At 44.2% G+C, this 22,959-nt stretch overlaps 2 protein-coding genes across 4 annotated transcripts in view; both read right to left on the bottom strand.

Moving 5' to 3' along the window:
• Positions 1-354: 354 nt before the first annotated feature.
• LOC131502008 (P antigen family member 3-like) overlaps positions 355-22,959 on the bottom strand; it is a 186,318-nt gene continuing 163,713 nt past the window's right edge. Inside the window, exons 2-6 of one of the 3 annotated variants that reach the window (XM_058712624.1) lie at positions 5,932-5,980; positions 4,772-4,863; positions 3,799-3,907; positions 1,852-2,002; positions 355-466 (exon numbers count right to left, since the gene is read on the bottom strand). In XM_058712624.1, coding sequence (XP_058568607.1) covers positions 463-466; positions 1,852-2,002; positions 3,799-3,907; positions 4,772-4,855 — 348 coding nt within the window. In that variant the 5' untranslated portion in view covers positions 4,856-4,863; positions 5,932-5,980 and the 3' untranslated portion in view covers positions 355-462. Of the gene's footprint in view, positions 467-1,851; positions 2,003-3,798; positions 3,908-4,771; positions 4,864-4,974; positions 4,995-5,931; positions 6,051-22,959 lie in introns of those variants that run through there. The other 2 variants (XM_058712623.1, XM_058712625.1) reach the window with 2 other exon arrangements.
• On the bottom strand, positions 15,767-21,851 carry LOC131502006 (uncharacterized). The gene is given in 3 exon segments (XM_058712620.1): positions 15,767-17,191; positions 17,194-18,425; positions 20,803-21,851. Coding segments are annotated over 3 exon segments (2,586 nt in total). The 5' UTR covers positions 21,509-21,851; the 3' UTR covers positions 15,767-16,543.

The following is a 22,959-nucleotide window of genomic DNA, read 5'->3' as shown; positions in this document are numbered from 1 at the left end:
ATAAGACAAGGATGTCCATTATTTACCAATACTTCCCAACACTGTACTGGGTGGGTCTGTCCAATATTGTGAAATGAGAAAACAAAGAGGGGGGGGTAATGTTTAAAACAGCAGACACAAACTGTTAGTATTCAAAGATGATAGAATTGTGTATGTGGAAGCTCATAATGGATGTTGACATACACCTCTGGCATTAAATCCTATGTAGCAAGGCTTCTGGAGAGAGTATTGATGTACAGATATATCTGCACTTACCAGCTCAATCAGAATACAAAATTTCAAAAAATGACACAATTTTCAATAGCATCTAATACTTAGAGTAAGTTTAACACAGGGTTGAAAAGAGTCTTTGGAGAAAGTTGTAAGATTTTATTGAGGGATTTTTAACAGTGAAGTGTCCTTCCTACATGAGAGCAGTTTGCATGGTTTCAGCTTCTTCTTGCTTACACTTTCGGTTGTCCTTCACCTGTAAGACAGACACAGAGTTGGAAACATTACTCAGCAGAATTTATTTACATTAAATTAATGATATACAGAGGACACTATAGTTTTTATTTTATAAGATAGAATTCCAAGCGTATGCTTTACCAACATTTTTGGAACACACCACACTTTCTGTAGGTACAAGAAAAGAAAAAAAACACTTCAGGTTCAGAACAGATAAAATGAAATAAACCTATTAAAAGGTAGTTTCATTTTTTTATCTTTGTGTTTAGATTCAAGTTAGTTAACATCTAGTGTCGCACTGGTTTCAGGAGTAGAATTTAGGGATTCATCGCTTACATATGACACCCATGCTTGCACCCTACTTGATGTAGGGAGAGTGCAGAAACTAGAAACTAGACTATCTCTTGCCATTTTATCACTCAGTCATTTGAGCCTTCATTGGGGAAAGGTTTCAAAATGCACGTGTTCTGTAAGAGCCACAATAATTTAGAGTCTGACAAAATTTAAGAACAGGTATCCAGGTCTCCATAGAGAAAAGCCAACATCAAGCAGTGTGTTTTCTGGTTCTCAGTAGCAATGAAATCTCAACTCAGATGTTAAAATTTGACCAAAGATGTTATCTGATGACAAATAAATCATACAAAATGGAAGATTTTTGTATTCCATGTATATTATCCAATAGGACCACAGAATGCAAAAATCAGCAATAAAAACTGACTGCAATATATCTGGTTTGAAATCACTAAATATATGAGCCAAGATGCATTCAGAAGTGAAGGGATCCTCCCAGAATCACACAGCTTATGTTAGAGCTGGTATTAGAACCTACTTCAGTGCCTCAGCATATTTCATACAAACTGGTATTTACTCCAAATCCATTTTGTGGTTTTTAAAAGAGGAAATTATAGAAGATTCTGAATTTAAGTAGCCATCAGTTAAAGTATTTACAGTGTATTTTATTTATTTTTTAAAGTTTATTTCCTTATTTTGAGAGAGTGAGAGAGAGAGACAGCACAAATGGGAGAGGGACAGAGAGAGAGGAAGAGAGAGAGTCCCAAGCAGGCTCCATGCTGTCCGCACAGAGCCCAACGTGGGGCTCAATCTCACAAACTGTGAGTCCATGACCTGAGCCAAATCAAGAGTCAGATGCTTAACTGACTGAGCCACCCAGGCGCCCCAGTATTTACACTTTATAAAAAAGGAAATGGTTTCATTTTTTATTATTTAAGAAGGCTCTGACCCAATTTAAGTCTACATCTGATAGGGTATAAGTCAGGCAGTCAGGAAATTCGGGTCTGAACTACTTATGAAAGTTACCTTTATGTGTAAACTCTGTCATTAAAGTATCAATAAAGTCATATCTACATAAGTAAAGATATAATATTCAGGAAAATATCTGCATACTTTGCATTCTCAATGGATAACATATCTGCTTCAGGCATCTTCACGGGCTCCAGTGTTGGGACATCCGCCCCCTTCACATCACTGTCATCTTCACTTTTGCCCCCACTCTTTGGCACAGGCAGTTCCTGGATACCAGATTCCAGGTCAGGGCCTTACCAAAAAAAAAAAAAAAAAAAAAAAGATAATCAACTTAAGGAGTAAACATAAAATATAAAGAAAGAAGTGATAATATGTATTCTTGCCATTATATGAAATACAAGCCTGTAGACTTAGGGTAACAAAAAAAGCGATGGAAAGATGGACTTCCCATCTTTGTTTTCCTGTAATATGAAACCTTATTTCAAATAACAATCTAAAGAGAAACCACACTAAATCTACATTTGCATTATATTACCACAGTGTACTAAGAATAGAGAGCATCAGCTAAGAAATCTTAAATGTACACCATGCACAGGATTTTTTTTAAGTTTATTTATTTATTTAGAGAGAGAATGATCAGGGGAGGGGCACACAGAGGGAGAATGAAGAGTATCACAAACAGGCTCTGCACTCCTAAGTGCACAGCTGGATGCGGGGCTCAAGCTCACGAACCCTGATATCATGACCTGAGGCAAAATCTAGAGTGTGACACCTGACTGAGTGAACCACCCAGGCACCCTGCTCCATGGATAGGATTTTAATGAAAATTAAAATTTAATTTCCTGAACAATTAGCTGAGTGCATTTGTGGGCCTATGACAAATCCTACACTAGTGACATACATCTCCTATTGGAGCAACCTGAAAGCTATTTTGTGAAATTTAACTAGTTAGATTTAGGGGCAAAGTCTCTCTCTATAACTTATGATAAATGAATCATGCAGAGAACCAAGTATCAAAAATAACAGCAAAATATTAGTGACTTATAGTCAAACTTCTGTCTTACAGTGAGAATAAAGGGAGCAGGGTGGAAAGAAATTAATGGACTTTGTCATCAGTCCTATCGTAGAAACCTCTCACCAGCGAATTCCTGAAATAATCCATGGCCTGAATGATGTCAATAATTCCATACAAGTATTTGATGAAAATACTTTCTTTGGAAGCTGGTAATTTCCGTTTCATGATCCTTTTAAGATACTTTTGATTTTCCTAATCATAAGTTGTTAAACACCTCCTAAAGCCACTTAAAAATCACACTAATATAGTTTACCTATATGCCAGTCTCCCAAATTATACAGCGTTTCCCAAGTGTACCATATCAAATGATTAAGCAAAGGAAATGGTGGCTGTCATTCCTCGAGCCTTTTTCTGGAGTCTATCTCTTGCTCCACTGAACTTCATTTATTCCTGTGCCTGTACTACGCTATTTTACAGTACAGACACATTTGAGTCTTAATGCATTTTATACAAAAGCACTCACATTTTGGTATAACAACACAGATGGTAGGAAGTACAAAAACCGTGTAATGAAATCTGAGTTATGTCTCCATGTGTCAAGCAGTCTTTGGCAAGCCACAATCCCTGAACCTTAGTTTTCTTATTTATAAAATGAGGCTACCATCCCTATGCAAATCTTCTTTATTCCTGATGTTATAAGATATGCTGACTCGGCACTCTGCACACACTGTTAAAACCAGCTTACACTTTTGATGCAGGGAAGGAAAAGGCCACGCAAAAATGTTCTAAGAAGAACACATTCAACTAGTGAAAAAATGTATACTTTTGTAGTAAACAGTTTCCTCTGATTTAGAACAGACTGCCTGTTCAAGCAGATTAAATCTTGAAGAAAAAGGGGAAATTCGTTAGAGTGAATACAGCTGTAAACTATACTCTATTCACATTTTGAAACAATTTTCAGGAAATGGCTGAGATTCTCTTCTAAGGTTTTGTTTTGTCCTGTTACGTCATAATGCGTGATGCAAAAATATACCCTGTGCCCCCATAAGCATTCTTTTTCCCTTTCCCTTCACCTTCATCCAGAGGTGCTTCTTCAACTGCTTTCTCTCGCTCCGGCATAATATCCTGACACTCAGTGGGTGCCTCCCTTTGTTGAGGCTGCTCATCACTGGGCTGCTGGGCCTAGGGTGTGCGTGTGTGTGTGAACAAAAAGTTGCATTAATGCATGCCAATAATATAAACCTATGTTACGCATTTTATATCAAATAATAAATAAGTATAAAAACACTTATAAAATATAGTTCTATATTGTATTCCTAAAAGTTATATGGCCATTTATATACACATACATATAATGGAATATTAGTCATCAAAAGGTATTAAAATCTTGCCATTTGCAACAATGTGGATGGGGCTAGAATGTATTATGCTAAGTGAAAGAAGTCAATCAGAGAAAAACAAGTACCCTATGATTTCACTCATATGTGGAATTTAATAATAAAACAGAGGAACATATGGGGAGGGAAGTAACAATAAAGGAGAGGGGGAAACAAATCACAAGAGACTCTTAAGGATAGAGAACAAAGTGAGGCTTGATGGAGGTAGGTGGGGGTGGAGGATGGCACAGATGGGTGACAGGTGATAAGGAGGGCACTTGTGATGAGCGCTGGGTGTTGTACGTAAGTGATGAATCACTGAAGTCTACTCCTGAAGCCAATATTGCACTGTACGCTAAGTAAAATTTAAATTAAAAAAGAGTTACTCTTCCCACAGAGTGGCTACCCGGAAGAGGTACCCACAAGCACTCTGGAGGCTATTTTAAACTATGCTGGGATGGATACGTACAACTTGTTGTTAGTAAGCATGACAAAGGAGTCATAGGGTATATTTACCCAGGGAACACAAGTATGGAATCCTTCTGGTTCAATGTTTCCTGCCCCTTCCCAGCAAAGAAACTTTTATCACTGTATCTGTACGTTGGTAGGTCAACAAAATTTTCAGAGAAATAAACTGATGGTATAGAACATCAATTGCTGAAGTACTCACAGCCACAGGTGCAGCTGGCTGGTTAGCCTTGCCATCATCCTTTCTTTGTTTAGATTTAGACCTTGTTCTCACACGCCCACTCATTTTTCACCCTGAAAGTAGAATATCAGTATTTGGAAAATGTATTCTAAAGGCTAGGTACACCACCTCCAAGGCGTAACATTTTAATTTTTTTTTACTTTGAAAATACTTTCAAAATCAACCTTGCGTAAGGATAGTGTACATGCTGTGGTCACACCAAATAAACGGGCTGCAAGATCATTCACATCGGCCAAACTGGCAGTCAAATCACCTTAAGGACAGGAGAAAACGCGAGGCTTAGTTTCACAGCTAGATTCCCCATCATAAAGGCATGTGAGAAAACAATGCTGGATATTTAAACCTGAGTCGCTACTGTTTCCACATTCCCAGTTACTGGGCCCATTTTGCCTCTTAAATAAGGTTTCCTTGGAACACAGAGAAGTCTTAATCGTTTGCGTACTGCCTATGGCTGTCTTCCCACCACCAGGGCTCAAGGTGTCTAGTTTCGATACTGACCAGTGAGCCGGCTCCTCCCTTGACACCCTGCACAGTGCGATACAAATCTCCGGGACGCAGCTCCAACCCCACACCGTTCCCCGTTTCCAGCCCCACACACCGTTTTTTGTTTTTTGTTTTAAGTAGACTTCACGGCCATCCTGGAGCCCAGGTGGGGCTCGAACTCACCACCCTGAGATCTAGACCTGACCTGAGATCCAGCGTCAGCCACTTAACCTACTGACCGCTCCCCACCCCCGCCCACAGGCACCCGTTCCAGACCTGTTCTGTACCGCCTGGCCCGCCTCCCACCCAGGGTCCCACTGAGGACTCTGGCTTCAGTGCTCCGCCGGCAGTTCCAGGTGCTTGCAGGACTCAGATACCTCAAAGAACGCCCCCAAGACCCACCCTGTCTTCACCTCCCCCGTCCTCGGCCGCCAGCTGTCCTCACTTGTCCCCGTGCCACCGCCACGAGGACGAGGGCCATGGCGGCCGCGACGCCTGTGAGGAGAAGAACGCTAACTCCTAGCAACTTCCTCCTCCGAGGCCACAGATCTACCGTCCCGACCCGCCCGAGGCCCACTGGCACTCTCCTCACAGTCACTCACACTTAAAGTCCTGGAAGGACTGATTTGTGGACCTACCGGTTGAGGGCAGGCAGCCAGAAAGATCACGACACCGCCCACACCACCGCTTCTTCCTCAGCTCTGCTCACAGGACGCGTGGGCAGCAGGGCGCGTGCTCAGCAACGGTCTTTCTTAACAATGGGCATGCGCAGGAAAGGCCTGGTGCAACGTGTGTGCGTACTGACGTGGATATGTGCGTACTGACTGGGTGTATGCGTACTGACGTGGGTGTATGCAATGTTCGTGGACTTCTTCCCACGCCTGCAGCCAAGGCGTGGGAAGGCAGTGTCCGCAGAGTTCCCGACATGGTGCTTGAAGAGTGGCCTTTTTCCTCCTGCCCGAGCTCTCTTTTGCAACCAGATACTTTGGGGACAGACAGTTACAAGTCACCGTTAGTGCTGAATGTTTCTCAGAAAGATATCTGTAACAAAAATAGATACTAAGTACTTTAATACTATTTTTATACATGCTTTGATCAATCATTCCCTTCCATGCTTCTGGGTTTGCTGTCATACTTGAGTGAATTTGCTCTCCTCTGTATAATAAATACATTAACAACTGTTTTCTTTACCTTTTTTGCTTGTGTTACTGCACATTTAAACCTGTGGTTTGGTAACTGATTTCTCTAAGTACCTGTGGTCCTTCAATCAGTGCACATTTCAGAAGTTTCTATCCATATTGGTCCTGGGGTTTAAGCTCAGTCCACTGGTTCGTTACGTTCAGTAATGGTGACTATGCTTGTCATGTACTGTGCTTTCCAAAAATCAAACAACTTGATAATAAAGCTGACTTTACTGGATAACTCTGTCAGGGAAAACACTACCTGGACAGGGTCTTAGCAGAGTCTTTGAGGTGGCCGGACAGGAGAGATATGTATTCAAATTGTGAAGTCGGAGTAGAACAATTCTTTCAACGTTGGGGGAGGTTGTGATGAAGACTGAGTAAAAATAGGGCTAAAATGGTGTAGGTTTGGTGGACACAGCAAGGCAAGAATATTAAGTCGAAAGTTTCAAATTCCTTATGGTTGAAAAATGTCATTTGGCACTTTTTACTGAAGAGTTGATGGATCTTTCAGTTAGTTCCTGGAAGGGACAGTAATGTTATTTTCAACTTTTGTCTTCCTAGGCAAGAGATGATTTTGATAGCAAAGTTATGTTGATAAAGCCCATAGAATAATAAACTCTCATTATATACATAGTAGGTTGTGTGCATGATTTCCTTTCTTATTTGCTTCCATATAACATGTCAGTTGAATGTTTCAGGTAGTCTATGGAAAGGAAGGAGAGGAAGAGGACATTGACCAGCAAATAGCTTTTTGTAACTAAATTAGAATGTATTTTTAAGGTGACTCATATATTCCATCCAACTGGGCTTAACTTAAAGAAATACCTTGAATTGGGAAAGGGGTGTGCATGTGTGTGTGTGTGTGTGTGTGTGTGTGTGTGTGTGTTTGCATGCCCGCGCGCATGTGTGTGAAGCAGTTTAAAACAGTTGTGGTTCTTTTTTAAGTGAGAGCAGTCATAATCCCCATTCTTTAATATATATGCATATATGTGTAATTTTTTTTCTCAGCAGGCACTATCATTACCAAATTTTACTTTCTTACTCTCCTAATCCTTATTCCTATTGCAGCGGCCTCAGGAAGTGATTTAAAAAGAGTGAGAGACAGTGACTTCTCATTCTAACGCCTAATTAGCAGACGACAAAATTAATGTCATCCAATGCCTGGGTGGCTATGGGTCATGAGAACCTGAGTTTTGTTGATTTCTAAATTGCTCCCCTCCAACTTCAAGGCGTAGGCTCCAACCTGATGCCAATATTTAACTTCCTGTTTGCTCCTGTGGAATTTAAGCCGTGGTCAACTGAATGGATTTATAAGCCCATATTTGGACTTGGATGGAGGTAAGTTGTAAGGTAGCTTTTGTGAAATACTGGACACAGCAGAAAGTATAAAAGACATTGTAGAGAGAAGAAAAATGTCCTCTTAGGTGACTCAGGAACTGTCTGTGGCTGCTGAACAAGGAGCCACAGCTGGAACTGACAGCAGCCCCTCTTTCTAGAGAAGGGCGGCAACTTCCCATAAGACCAGAGGCTTCCTTTCATCCAACCAAGAGAATCTGAGAACAAGCTTAAATCCCTACAGGACTGAAGCTCAATGTTCACAGACTCTGGGAGTGGCATTTCCCAGAGGCCCCTGAAGTGCTGACATCTAAGCTTAACCTGCGTGATGCTTAATGTCACAGTATTTATTCTCCACCATGTGTAATGCAAACCTCACACTTCCCTCATGAAATGGGAACACAGTAGGGAAATGGGGCCCCTTGGCTAAACCCCACAAAGTATGGCATTCAGCTGTACCCTAGCCCAAGCACAGCTCTGCACAGGATACCAACCATCCAAGAAATCATATGTACTCTTTTCTTGTGAGTTGCCTCCCATCTGTACCAAACGACAGTTGCAGTATACAAAACAGACGATGTTATCTGAATTTTTCATTTTAATTCCAATTAGTTAATATACAGTGTTATATTAGTTTCAGGTGTACAATATCGTGATTCAACAATTTCACACATCACCCAGTGCTCAACATGAGGCGTGCACTCCTTAAACCCCATTTCTGAAATTTAATGGGAAACTTTGCTAGTGGAACTTATATTTCATCAGCAACTACACATTTTTGTAGCCCCGTGGCTCATATCAAAGATGTCCTTTGTGTCTGAAAACACTGAATTCCCAAGGATGAGGACAAAATGGGGGTTCTCACATGTATTTGCACGTACTTCTATAACAGCATGTAGTAGTCATTGGGAATTTTCTGTAAAAAGACTAATGGTTTCCATATGGTGGTTTGTAATCCATAGTGGGTCATGAGATTAATGTTGTGGGCCAGCCACAAGCAGCATTTTAAAGAAATGTGATAAAATAAAACAGAAAATATCAGTGTCCTGCATATAGAATGTACCCATAGACCACACACACACACACACACACACACACACACACACACTTTATGTATGTATGTATGTATGATGTATGTATGTATTTTTTATATATTTATTTTTCAGATTGAGAGCGACAGAGTGCAAGCAGGGGAGGGGCAGAGAGAGAGAGAGAGAAGGAGGGAGACACAGAATCTGAAACAGGCTCCAGGCTCTGGGTTGTCAGCACAGAGCCTGACGCGGGACCCAAACTCAGGAATGGTGAGATCATGACCTGAGCCGAAGTCAGATGCTTGACCGACTGAGTCTTCCAGGTGCCCCACACACATACATTTTAGTGCCTACTGAATTATATTTAAAAATGCATATTTTTCATGCATTGCAATAGAAAAGTTTGAAGGTCACTAGTTTAGAAGGTATTAGACCAATGCCCGGAGGCCATCTCTTCAAAATACATGAAGAAGATGGGTTGGGACCTGCTCAGAGTAAGTTCATTGTCGTCAGTAGCTTTCTATACAATGCTGGAAATTGTCAGTGTAGTTTACTTTGGTTCAGCTTTACATTAGCTGCTTGACCCTAAGCAAACTCGTGGAATCCTGAGGTTATAAGAAGAAAATCTGATGAGTGGTAAGGGGTTTTGATCATTATCTCTGTCAATGCCCAATTTTCTATTGTCTTTTTCTACAGCAGCAATGTGTGTTCATGGGTGTGCTTCTGCACTTATCTGATGCTGCCTTGATCCATTGTCTTTTTTCCTTTTCCCTTTATCATGCTATCATGTGCTTCTTTAGGAATCCAGTGACAATGCCATTTATGTTGTTCAGTGTTGAGTACCAGCACCCACCCAAGACTGTCTCTGTGGTGTGATTCCAGATGGAGTTCTGACTGACTGACTTCCCTTGGTTCCTACCCATTTTCTGACTCTGGTTCTCTAAATTTTCTGTGGATTCTGTGAACTACTCAATTTTTCCTCTGATAAATTTGTTTTTTGCAAAGCTAACCTTGGCTGCAACCAAGGGCCTAAACTGTTTGAGACTTTAGTACAATGTGTGAAAAGTAGGTACCTGTCATTTACAGACATGGTGGTGTGTGGTGGGAAATCTGGGCTTGATTATCTGGCCTAATTGGGATTGAAAGCAATAACAATCCAACAATCCAGTTAGTATTTAGGGATGATAATTTTTCAGCCCCGGCAGGACGGGGGGGGGGGGGGGGGGGGAGGCGGCAGTGTTTACATAGTTCATTAAATAATCATCTCGGGGCACCTGGGTAGCTCAGTTGGCTAAGTGTCTGACTTCAGCTCAGGTCATGATCTCACGGTACATGGGTTCGAGCCCTGCATGAGGCTCTGTGCTGACAGCTCAGAGCCTGGAGCCTGCTTTTGGATTGTGGGTCTCCATCTCTCTCTCTGCCCCTCCCCTGCTCACACTCTATCTCTCTCTCTTCTTCAAAAATAAATAAATATTAGGAAATAAAAATAAAAACAAATACAAATAATCATCTAATATACCTGACTCATGACAGAAAGTTTCTATTTCAAGGCAGGGAAAGAGGGACTAAGTTGTTGCTGCCGGAGAACAGTAGTAGGAAGGGTCTGAAAATTTGAAGGACTGAAGTATAAACAGTTTAATGAAAAATAACCATTGTAAATCTTTAAGCTATCAGCTCAAGATCCGTATTTCAGCTAGAGGGTTGAGGTAGTTGAACAACAGGTTGCAAGTTTGGCCCTGTAGGTTTCTTACTTACAATGATGAGTTGCATTCACAGCCTCACCAGATTTCTTTTATGTCGATGTTAAGGTAAACAGTGAATTGGCATATGGCTGTAGACAAAGTTTCATTGCAAATATTACATTTGCTTATAATCCTATTCTACTATTTTCCTTTCCATCACATAACTTTAAACCTTCTCAAGATTGGCTGTTTTTTGTGTTGATAACCAATTCTGTCTCAATACTTGGCTTTGAAAACTTCCTAACTCTTAGTAGGAGAAATCTCATTATGGTGAGGGTAGAAAATAGCTGCAGAAAAACAGAAACTAGTGTGATTCATAAATTGTCCATGTACTGGGAATTTTAAACTTTTTAATGTTTATTTATTTTTGAGAGACAGAGAGAGAGAGAGAGAAAGAGAGAGAGAGAGAGAGAGAGAGAGAGAGAGAGCAGGGGAGGGCCAGAGAGAGAGGGAGACACAGAATCCAAAGCATGCTCCAGGCTCTGAGCTGTCAGCACAGAGCCCAACATGGGGCTTGAACTGCAAGATCATGACCTGAGCCGAAGTCAGATGCTTAACCAACTGAGCCTCCCAGGCAGCCCTGTACTGGCAATTTCAAATGAAGGATTCTGAAAGACACCTGGACTTCAGAGATGGTGGTCAGGACAAGAGAAATTTACCTTCTACTCAAAAAAGATCTGTAATTGTGATTGGCTGTCCTTCATAATATTTCTTCCCCTGTCAGTACCGTTTAAATAAATAGCTCTTTTCTTTAAGGTGCATGCTTTTGAGTTTTCCCCAATCTTTTTTTAAGATTTGTTTCTAATGTTTATTTATTTTTTAAAAAAATTTTTGTTTCGGGGCGCCTGGGTGGCGCAGTCGGTTAAGCGTCCGACTTCAGCCAGGTCACGATCTCGCGGTCCGTGAGTTCGAGCCCCGCGTCAGGCTCTGGGCTGATGGCTCGGAGCCTGGAGCCTGTTTCCGATTCTGTGTCTCCCTCTCTCTCTGCCCCTGCCCCGTTCATGCTTTGTCTCTCTCTGTCCCAAAAATAAAAAAAAAAAAAAAAAAAAAAAAACGTTGAAAAAAAAAAAAATTTTTGTTTCACGTTTATTTGTTTTTGAGACAGAGAGAGACAGAGCATGAACGGGGGAGGGTCAGAGAGAGGGAGACACAGAATCTGAAACAGGCTCCAGGCTCTGAGCTGTCAGCACAGAGCCTGACGCGGGGCTCGAACTCATGAACTGTGAGATCGTGACCTGAGCCGAAGTCAGCCGCTTAACCAACTGAGCCACCCAGGCGCCCCTTTAATGTTTATTTTTTGAGAGGGAGAGAGCGAGAGAGCGAGAGAGAGAGACAGAGTGTGAGCATGGGAGGGGCAGAGAGAGAGGGAGACCCAGAATCCAAAGCAGGCTCCAGGCTCTGCACTGTCAGCACAGAGCCTTATGTGGGGCTTGAACCCACACAATGTGAGATCATGACCTGAGCCCCGAAGTTGGACGCCTAACTGACTGAGCCACCCAGGTGCCCCTCTCCTTCAATCTTAAGAGGAACATTGACTCTCACATTTACCTGCTTGGAGGTAAAACAAAACAAAACAAAACAAAACAAAACAAAACAAAGCAAAAACAACCTATGACTTTGTTGAAGTTCTTATTTAAACCAGGTTTGTGAGTCAATGTCTCATTTCATTATCAGGGCTGTATTATTGGAGGCCTTAGATGATTGAAGCCCTTCCAACCCCAAACCCAAATGAACCTTCCTTGGCAGACTGAACAGTCCCTCTTCCCTTGTGTGATGAGGTTATTTTTGCCTTGCTTGAGGATGCTGATGGGTCACCTTGCAAGGAAATCTTAGTTCTCCCCATGTCCTGATATTTCCTACTTTTTCCAAACATAAAACTATAGTGGATCCCACTCCGAGGAAGTATGGTTATGAGGTTATATCCTGTAGTAGAGTGTTATATGAAAAAAAGAACTAGAGTTACTCACTTATTTGTATCTCATCCTTCGGGTAATATACTTGGGAAAGGATTCTGAAGAGTCTACCAAGGAGGGAAAATATAAATTTAGATCAGGAGAATGTTATCAGTATGAGTGTCTTTAAAGGAACTTCTAAATTCTATAGAGTAGGTCAGTCAGCTGAGTATATTGGACTCCTTACATCATCATAGAGATTGGAATATATCCTGTCTGGTACAAATATTTATTCTGTACTTGGTTTTTCTTTCACTGCCTGTCATCCTCCTCAACACACCATCATCTGTGATCTTACTGAATGTTTTATACAATGTAATAGTATCAGTATCTTGCTCGTATTAGTTCCAAGCAAGAAAATTGTTTTATAGACCACATGGAATTGGTGATCTGGTTTTACCATACACCTTTTTATCCAAAAGCAGCTGGCTTTATACAATATTGAAATAATTCACCAAAGTCCCAGTGAGAGCATTTTACTAGCAACCAAAGATTTTCTCCATGTTGCATGGCATATAGTTATAGACCTATAGTAATTTTGTTTTGTTTAGGTTCTATTGTCCAACCTCTGTTCTTGCTCGCCTGTGTTGCTCCTTTCTGATTCTTTGGACTATTTTCTCTTCCACCCTCCTTCCACCCCACTCCCATATGATGTGTGCTGTGCTGCTGCTGTTGGTTACCCAGTGTTTACACTAAGCCAATGATCTTGGCTTCACCCCTTTTAGATCTGTTCAGTTTTGTTGTTGAATATGCCAGCATGGGATGCATAGTTATCTAATACTATTGCAAAAGGAGAACTGACATAGAGAAACTCGGAGAAGCAACTGTGGCTGCATTGCCTTCCAAGTGAAATGATCAGGAGAATGTATTTGTAGGTGTCATTGGTGACACCTTGCAGATGAGAGCTTAACTGTATGCCAAGGGAGAGCTAAAGACCAACAGCAGAATATTGGAGTCCTCTGTCAAGGAGCCTCCATGGTGGCCTAGAGCTGGAAGGCTTTGCCCATGGAGACACAGAGGAGGAGTCTGGTGAGTCAGCTTGGACCAGGGGCCCTCAGGTGAGGGAAGGCAAGAGCATAAAACCTAAGTCTATGTCCCCCACTGAGAAGAAAAGCTAGTAAAAACAAGATAAAAGGGGCCAGCCAAATGCCTGAGGCTGGATAATCCCCTTGCATACTTTTGGCTTCTGTAATCTTGTTTGCCTCCTGCCTCCACTAACTACCCATGTAGCACCATTGATAAGGGCCCCCTCCCCTTTATCTTTTGTCTCTCAACCCCTTACCATCCCAGCCATAAAAGGAGGCCGATGTCACGGTTTGGGGCCCAGCCTTTGGAGGTGACTCTGCTGGGCCAGCACCGGTGCACAATAAACAGTCTTTTCTGATTCCCTGAGTGTGTGTGGCTTGTCTCTTCCTGGGTGCCAAGTATTTGCTGTAACACCACAAGTTTGGAGGGAAAGGCCGCCTTAGCTTCCCCATCCTTTTCCTCACCGAAGGTCAAAATAGGGGCAATTTCTTGCCAAAAAAGGAGCCCCTTATCTGTCTACTCCAAAACTGGCTTTCTTCTGTAGAAGAATTGAGAAACTGGTGAGGACTGTGAAGCTTAGAGCTCTGTTGGAGTCTTCTAAGATGGTGGGAATGAGGAAGCCATGGTGTGTGTGTGCCCATACCTGAAGCCCAGGCTTCCTGGAGGAAGAAGGACTGAAGAGTGTGTTATCACCTGGGGTAAGAGTATTGTGGATCACTGTTGTTGGGAAGACAAAGCCCAGGAGGCTAATGTGTGCAAATACGCCTTTACTGCTAGGGCTCATTAGCCCCCACAGAGCAAGAGTGGAAAAATCCATGCTGTGGCAGCCTTGTCAGCTTCTACAACCTTTTCCTTGGAGAGCCGCTTGAAATTGCAGAATAAATTGTCAAGAGTTTTTTTTTACCCCAACATTTGACTTAGCAGAGTTGTGCCAGGGACCAGATTATGGAGAACTTATCTATAACCAGGGATCAATTTTAAAGATGTCTGTTTCATTTTAGTCTTTAAAAGCAAGTTTAATTCTTGTTTTCTTTTCTACAGATTTTATTTTAAATTATTTTTATAATAATAACAATATTCCAACATGTTTCAGTATTTGTTAGGCTCCGATGATGGCAGGGCACAACACAATGATACCTAGAGATGAAAGAACTTTTTATTATTTAAAGCTCCAAAAGAAAACAGGTTGCCACACAGGGCCACACAGGGCCACACAGGGCCACACAGGGCATTGAACCCAGGAAAAGGGTAACTTCAAGCTGGAACTGTAGAAAGCAGCTTATATATGGCAAGCAGAGTGGGGTTAGCTAAATTTCATGGGTTTCCTGGGATTGGGTATTATAAATAATTCTGTAAGCGCAAGGAAGTAGGGAATGTCTCTGGATATTTGGCATCTGACAGTAAGTGTTGTAATTCAGGAGTGTTAGAGCCAGAGAAGGGAAGCGGTTGGACTTAAGAAACTGTGCTTGGAGTGGAATTGAGAATTTTACCCATGATGTCTTAATTCGGACAAAATAGAACTTGTGAGATTTATTACAAACAGATAGGGAAGCAATTGAAACCTTTCTTCTGCCTAGTTTCACTTTTATTTGTTTAACGTTATTAATGCTTTTACATATTTTACATCTTTATTCAAAATGTCAATCTGTGGATAATTCCATGTGTAAAGGCAGGGGGTGGATCCATAAGGGATGGAAAATCAAGTGATAAGGGCCTCAATAGGGGATTTAACTGTTAATTACCATTGCCAAAGTAATGTGCCACAAGAAATGACTTGGTAAAGGAGTTGGTCTTTTTACTTTTTAGTTCATTGAAAATATATTTTGTGAAGGCAGGGTTATTCATGGCATAAAACACTTCGTATCTTGTCCAAAAAGGAAAGAAAAAAATCCCGTAACCTGGTTTTAAGAAATAAAATCATTGAATTAGGTGATTTAAACAATAGGAACTTTTCACTGATGTCATATTACCAGTAGCACAAATTAGTAAGATTTTCTATATCTATCTATATCTATATTGATAGATTAGTATAGATATAGATATAAACATAGTGTAAAGTATAAGTCACAGCTTTTTTTTGCCTTATGGATATCCAATTGTTGTACAGTCATTTGTTCAAAAAACAACTTTCTCTGTAATGCCTGAAGTTCCAAAACCTCCCACAAAAGACCACCAGAGTCGTAAGTCAAAGCCAAGCGGCAAGGGTCGTTTACTGCAGGTTCGAACCTGGTCCTCTGCGCACTCGTCGCCGGTGACGCAAGAGGCCACGATTAGGGTTGGTATAGCGTTTTTATAGACAGAGACAAATAGCACAGGGGAGGTTTTTACTTGTGGCGGGAGGAAGAAAGGGGGAAGGGGGTAGGTGAGGAATGTGCTAAGCAAGCAGGTTTACAGAAGCGAGAAATGCCGGTTAGTTTGTATACAATCACTCATTTCATTACATATCAGACTACATTTAGGAAGTTTTACAGCCCATTCTACTACACAGCGGGTTACAATCAGGAAAGGTCTCACAATGCTCATAGCAAACAGCAAGCAAAACAGACTTCTCAGCAATTGTATTTCTTATCAAAGATCCATAATAAGCAGAAAAGAGAACCTAGCTTTAAACTAAGGCAGGGCTGTCATTTGGATTCAAAGCTGTTCCTTTCATTCCCCCCTTTTCCTTGTGCCTAAAGAACCAATCTTGGATCTTTAGTTTTCTATTTGTAATGTCTCGAGCGGTTGGTACTGAGTTCGTAAGACCATTAATTGTACAGCATTGAACCTGTCTTGGACAAAATTAATAATTTTGTTTATGATGCAGAGGCCTAATGTGAGAGCGAGAAGTAGAATGGCCAGAGGCCCAAGTAAAGCGGAGAGCAGGGTAGTATTATAGACTTCCTGGGTTTCTAAATTAGAAACCTTCCAAGTTAAAGTATAGGGTATGTGGGGGTTGCCCATAATACTTATCAGTCCGTAGGAGGTGAGCAGGAGCACGCTAGTGAGTGTTCCTCCGATCATTGTGGGTCCGGAGCTGCTGCAACAGTCTTGGTATGGGACACCCAGGCTTTGGTTTCAGCTGGTTTTCGGGGTCAGGTTTTCGACGCAGAGTCAATTTTAAAGGATGGGTCTTACTCTGGTCAACCGTCCAGGCGGTGTTGGCTTCCGGCACGAAGTCTTCTCGAACCGCAAAGGGATCAGCTGGTCGGGCGTGGGTGTAATGGATCCAGGTAGCAATCCCGTCGACTTTGAGAGCAGTGGGTGTGGTTAGGATCACAATGTAGGGTCCCCTCCACCGTGGTTGGAGGGTCTCTTGCTTGTGTCTCCGCACGTATACCCAATCTCCGGGTCGGTAGTGATGCGGCTCAGGAGGGGGCCCGTTTTCATAAATGGCTCTCAATCGGGGCCAAACTTCCTGGTGGGTGTGCTGGAGTTCCCTCAGGGAAATAAGAAGTTTATGATCATCAAATTCAGTTAACACATTAGACTGTAGGTTGGGAATTATAGGGGGGGGCACTCCATACATGATTTCAAAGGGGGTTAATCCCAGTTTGTAAGGGGAGTTCCGCACCCTGAACAGAGCGTAGGGGAGTAAGACTACCCAATTAGCGCCAGTCTCTATGGTCAATTTAGTTAAGGTCTCTTTTTTAGAGTTCTATTCATTCTTTCTACCTGTCCTGAGCTTTGGGGTCTATATGCACAATGTAGTTTCCAATCAGCCCCAATAAACTGCGCTATCCCTTGTATTACCTTTGAAATGAATGCTGGTCCGTTGTCTGATCCTATTAGGGTAGGAAATCCGTACCTGGGTATGATGTCTTCTAACATTTTCTTTGCTACTACCTGCGCAGTCTCATGCTTGGTGGGGAAGGCCTCTGTCCATCCTGAAAAGGTATCTATAAACACTAACAAATATGTATATCCATATTTTCCAGGCTTTACCTCGGTGAAGTCTACTTCCCAATAGGCTCCCGGCCTGGTTCCGCGGGTTCTGGAGCCAGGGTTTTTCCCGTGGTTGGTGGCGTTAGTTAATTGACAAGCTTTACAGCTAGTGACTATCTGCTCAATTTTTGTCCTGGAGTCTTTAATAGTGATCCTAGCATGTCTTATTAAGTCTTGCATTTTTCTTGTGCCCATATGAGTGGCTCGGTGCATCTTGGATAAGACTTTATTTCCCATTTCTTCTGGGAGGATTATGCTACAGTCTGCTGCTCTCCACCATCCGTTAAGGCACTGAGTTAAAGGTAATTTTTGGATCCAGTTTAGGTCTTCTTTAGTGTAGGCGGGATTTTCTGGTAAGCTAGCTGAACCGGGGTCTGGTAGGGTGGTCATTAAAGCATAGTCCACCTGTAAAGCCGCCTCTCGGGCCACCTGGTCAGCCAAACTATTTCCTCTGGCCACCGGTGTGACCGGTTTTTGGTGGCCTGGGCAATGTATGATGGCTAGTCGTTTAGGCAGCCAGAGTGCCTTTAAAAGAGCCAATATTTCTTCTTTGTTTTTGATAGTTTTCCCCTCTGCAGTTAACAGCCCCCTCTCTCTGTATATAGCTCCATGTATGTGGGCCGTAGCAAAAGCATATCTGCTATCGGTATACACGTTTAGTTTCTTGTCTTTTCCTAAAGTCAGTGCCTTGGTTAAGGCCACAAGTTCAGCTCGTTGGGCAGAGGTGCCAGCTGGCAAAGGCTCTGCCCAAACAGTCTCAGTTTCAGTTGTGACTGCTGCCCCCGCGTACCTTTGACCCTGATGTACAAAGCTGCTGCCGTCAGTGAACCAGGTAACCTCAGCGTCTGGTAGCGGGTGATCCTGTAAATCTTCCCGAACTCCATGAACCTGTGCCAATATCTCAGCGCAGTCATGGAAGGGTGTATCCAAGTCCGGGTCTGGTAACAGGGAGGCAGGGTTTAGTGTTCGGGGGGAGGGGGGGGAGCATAAATGATTCTGAGGGGATTTAATAATAGTCCCTGGTAGTGAACCAGTCGGGCGTTACTTATCCATTGGTCAGGAGGTTGTTTGAGGACTCCCTCGATGGCATGAGGGGTTGTAACATGTAACTCTTGTCCCATAGTTAACTTATCAGCATCCTTTACCATTAGAGCTGTAGCAGCGATCATACGGAGGCAAGGGGGCCAGCCAGCCGCTACTGGGTCTAGTCTTTTTGAAAGATAGGCAATGGGCCTGGGGCATGGACCAAGGAGTTGCGTCAGCACTGCTTTGGCTACCCCCTTGTTTTCATCTACGAAGAGATGAAAGGGTTTGGAGACATCGGGGAGCCCTAAGGCTGGCGCCGACAATAGGGCGAGTTTGATTTGCTGGAAAGCCTGCTCAGTTTTCTCTGTCCACTCAAAGGGCGCCTGTTCTCGGGTGACCAGGTAAAGAGGCTTAGCTATCTCGGCGAACCGAGGTATCCACAAGCGGCAGAACCCGGCCAATCCCAGGAATTCTCTTACCTGCCTTCGCGTTGTGGGTCGGGGGATGCGGAAGACGGTTTCCTTCCGTGCATCAGTGAGCCATCGTTGGCCTTCTCTTAACAGATACCCCAAGTAGGTTACCTCGGATCTGCAAATTTGGGCTTTCTTTGCTGAAGCCCGGTACCCCAGGGCACCAAGTGTCCGGAGGAGATTTTTGGTGCCTTGCAAGCAAGCTTCGGCAGTCTCAGCAGCGATTAAAAGATCGTCAACGTACTGCAAGAGAGTCACTTTGGGGTTTTGATTCCGGTACTCACCCAGATCCTCGTGAAGTGCCTCATCGAACAAGGTGGGTGAGTTTTTAAATCCTTGGGGGAGCCGGGTCCAGGTGAGTTGCCCATTTATGCCTCTCTCAGGATCGGACCACTCGAAGGCGAAGAGCTCTTGACTTTTGGGGGCCAGAGGCAGGCTGAAAAAAGCATCTTTTAAATCAAGGACAGTATACCATTGTCTTTCTGGGCTGAGGGCACTTAGGAGGGTATAGGGGTTGGGTACTGTTGGGTGTATGTCCATGACTCGGCGGTTAACTTCTCTCAGATCTTGTACAGGACGATAGTCCGCACTGTTAGGTTTTCGTACAGGCAGCAGGGGGGTGTTCCAGGCTGAATGGCAGGGACGCAAGATGCCTAAGTCTAGGAGGCGACGGATATGTGGCGTGATGCCATTTCTGGCCTCCATTGACATCGGGTATTGTCGGACCCGAACTGGATCTGCCCCTGGTTTCAGCTCTATGAATAGAGCTGGGCGATGTTTAGCCAACCCCATACCCCCGGTTTCAGCCCATGCCCCTGGAAACTGTTGGAGCCAGGGCTCTATGTTTTGACTTTGTGAGGGTGGCCCCTGGTGGAGTCGATATTCATCTTCTAATCTTAGAGTGTGGTAATGGGTTGGTTGTGAGGGCCAGTCACTTGGGGGCCCCCTGGCGTAAAATGAATTTGGGCCTCCATTTTAGTGAGTAAGTCTCTTCCTAATAAGGGGCATGGGCTGTCGGGGATGACTAGGAAGGAATGGGTGACCTTTCCATTTCCTAGGTCCACAGTCCTCTGGGTGGTCCAGGGATATTTTTTTATTCCGGTAGCCCCTTGGACCCAGGAAGATTTTTTAGAAATTTTTCCATGGGGCCTGATCAAGACCGAATGTTGTGCTCCTGTGTCAACTAAAAATTGAACTGGGTTCCCCTCCACTTGTAGGGTTACCCTAGGTTCGGGGAGGGGATCCGAACCCCGTCCCCCCTATTCTGCCTCTTGAGTGAAGAGGGCGGGTGTGGTTTTTGGCTGCCACGGTTTTTGATCATGACGTGGCTTTTTCTTTCTAGGGCATTCTCGGGCCCAATGGCCTTTTTCTTTGCAATAGGCACATTGGTCCTTATCTAGGGGCTTTTGTTTATCCAGGGGCTTTTGGACAACAGCGGCCAGGACTTTGGTCATTTTCTCGGTGGCTTTAAGTTGCCTGTCCTCTGGAGTCTCTCTATTATTAAAGACACGCTGGGCAATGCGGAGTAAGTCCTGAATCTGTTTTCCCTCCAGGCCCTCTAGTTTCTGGAGTTTCTTTTTAATATCAGTGGCTGCCTGATTTACAAAGGCCATTACAACAGCAGCTTGATTTTCGGGGGCCTCGGGGTTCATGGGGGTATACTGTCTGAAGGTTTCCATTAATCTTTCTAAATAAGTGGCAGGGCTCTCTGTCTTACCTTGTATTACTGAATACACTTTTGCCAAATTAGTGGGCTTGCGTGCAGCAGCCCGGAGACCCGCCATTAGAGTCTGGCGATAAATGCGTAGCCGTCCCCTACCTTCTGCCGTGTTGTAGTCCCAGCCATCCTGTGGGGGTCGGGTCAAGGGAAAAGCTGCATTAATGAGATCAAGGTTAGCAGTGGGTTGGCCGTCATCTCCAGGAACCAGCTTTCTTGCTTCCAATTGAATTCTTTCTCGCTCCTCGGTGGTGAACAGGATTCGGAGGAGCTGCTGACAATCATCCCAGGTGGGTTGGTGGGTAAACATAACGCTGTCTAAGAGACTTATTAAATCTTTAGGGTTGTCAGAAAATCGGGCATTCTGGGTTTTCCAGTTATATAGGTCACTGGTAGAGAAGGGCCAGTATTGAAGTCGGGGGCTCCCCGTCTCATCGGGAGGCCCTATTTCCCGTAAAGGTAAAGCTACGGTGGAGTCAGGAAGGCGGAGTCCTGGCTCATGTGGGGCCCGCCTACGGGTACGTCCGGCCGGCCCTTGGACTTCGCCCCCACTAGGCATAGGCGCGGGTTGAGCCTCCCTATTCTCTGGTTCTCCTATGGGCTGGGCTACGGGAGGCTCTGCCGGCGCAGCAGGGATAGGGGCAGCTTGCGGAATAAGAGGAGGAACCTGGTAAGGGGGAGGGTCAAAGGAAAGTAAATCTTGGTTGTCGGGGAGAACAGGGGGTGCAGTTGGAGTTGGCGGCTTGGGAGGGTTGATAGGTTTAGCCGCTAGGATTCGGCATGACTCTGCTATTAAGGAAGTGGCCATCCAAGGAGGTGGGTTTTCTACTAAATCTTGCCACACCAGAATATAGGGAATCTGATCCGAGTGACCTTCTTTCCCTGGTAGGAAAATTTTTTATTTTACTTTAAGGACCACAGGGAGGCAGAAGGTTCCCTCTGTAGGCCAATTGACCCCAAAGGTGGGCCATTCAGAGCGGCAATAGGTGATCAACTTCCTTTTGCGAATGTCTAGGCTTAAGTTGTGCCCTCTAGCTTTTATGTCCCTGAAGTTGGCGAGAAGGAGGGAGAGAGGGGTGCTCTGCGTTTGGCCCATGTTATGATTCTGAGGAAGAGGAGAAGAGAAGGGGGCGGCACGGAGGGGGCCCTGAAGCGGCTGAAATCAGCGGTGGAGTTCGCACAGGCGACCTCCGAGGGTGAGACCCCTGGCGGCCTGGCTGGGCCCTGGGCGGAGGGGCAGGAGGGAAAGCCGCAAGCAGCTGAGGAAGGAGGAAAGAGGAACAAAGGATGGAATAATTAATTCTGATCAGCCGAAAAAACACTTAATTCCAATAAAACATCCGACGCACGAAAGAAAAACAAGAGCCAACAAGAATCTCTGACAGTGGTTTCAACTTTCTGGGGCCGTCTCGGCCAGCCCAACAGAAAGGGTTATGGCTAGGACGGCGGTTATTACAAGGGCCCAGGGGTGACAATACATTTAGACTGACATAGAAGCACTCGCGTACTCGCCCGTCCGCGTCCCTCGCGGGAACTTAGGTGCCTCTTAGCATGGGCGGGCAGGTATAAACCCCTGCTTGGATCAAAATAAATTTTGACCGCCTTAAGCCGTATGAGGATCACCGCGGAAATCGGGTTAGAGCCCACTCGAATCCCGTAGCTTATGTCGTGGAACTACACATAGGGTAAGTCAGGCGCGTGCCCCTGACTCCCAACAATCATTCCAGTCGATTTAACAGACAGACACACAGACACACATCACATCAAAATACGGGTAACAATTGGCATGCCTAGATGGTTTTTTTTTCTTTTAGACGCCTAGAGATATTTCTTAGCACTCTGGAAGTTCATAGAGAAAATGAAAGTATTTAGCTCGCAGGCGCGTTGGGCGTAAGCAGCCCACAGAAAAGAATCCTGATGGGCCAAAAAGGCCCCCCGATGGACCAGGAAGGTCCACTGATGGACCAGGAAGGTCCCCAGATGGGCCAAGAAGGCCCCCAGATGGGCCAAGAAGGCCCCCAGATGTCAGTGGACGTCTCCAACTGACCCCGGCCGGGTGCCCTATAGCGCGTCCGCCAGGGTCACACCAGCTTCCAGACAGAACCGGTTCTCCAGAGAAGAAACACAGATCAGAGAGAAAAGGAAGAACGTTAGAGCCGGCTTACTTACCGATCGGAATCAAATACGACCCGTTGACCAGAAGTCTGGTGGGCTCTGGGGAGATCTCGCTGGGGCCTCCAAATGTAATGCCTGAAGTTC

Source organism: Neofelis nebulosa, chromosome X (assembly GCF_028018385.1).
Source record: "Neofelis nebulosa isolate mNeoNeb1 chromosome X, mNeoNeb1.pri, whole genome shotgun sequence".
NCBI classification, from domain to species: domain Eukaryota; kingdom Metazoa; phylum Chordata; class Mammalia; order Carnivora; family Felidae; genus Neofelis; species Neofelis nebulosa.
This window is presented reverse-complemented; position numbering and strand designations above follow the sequence as displayed.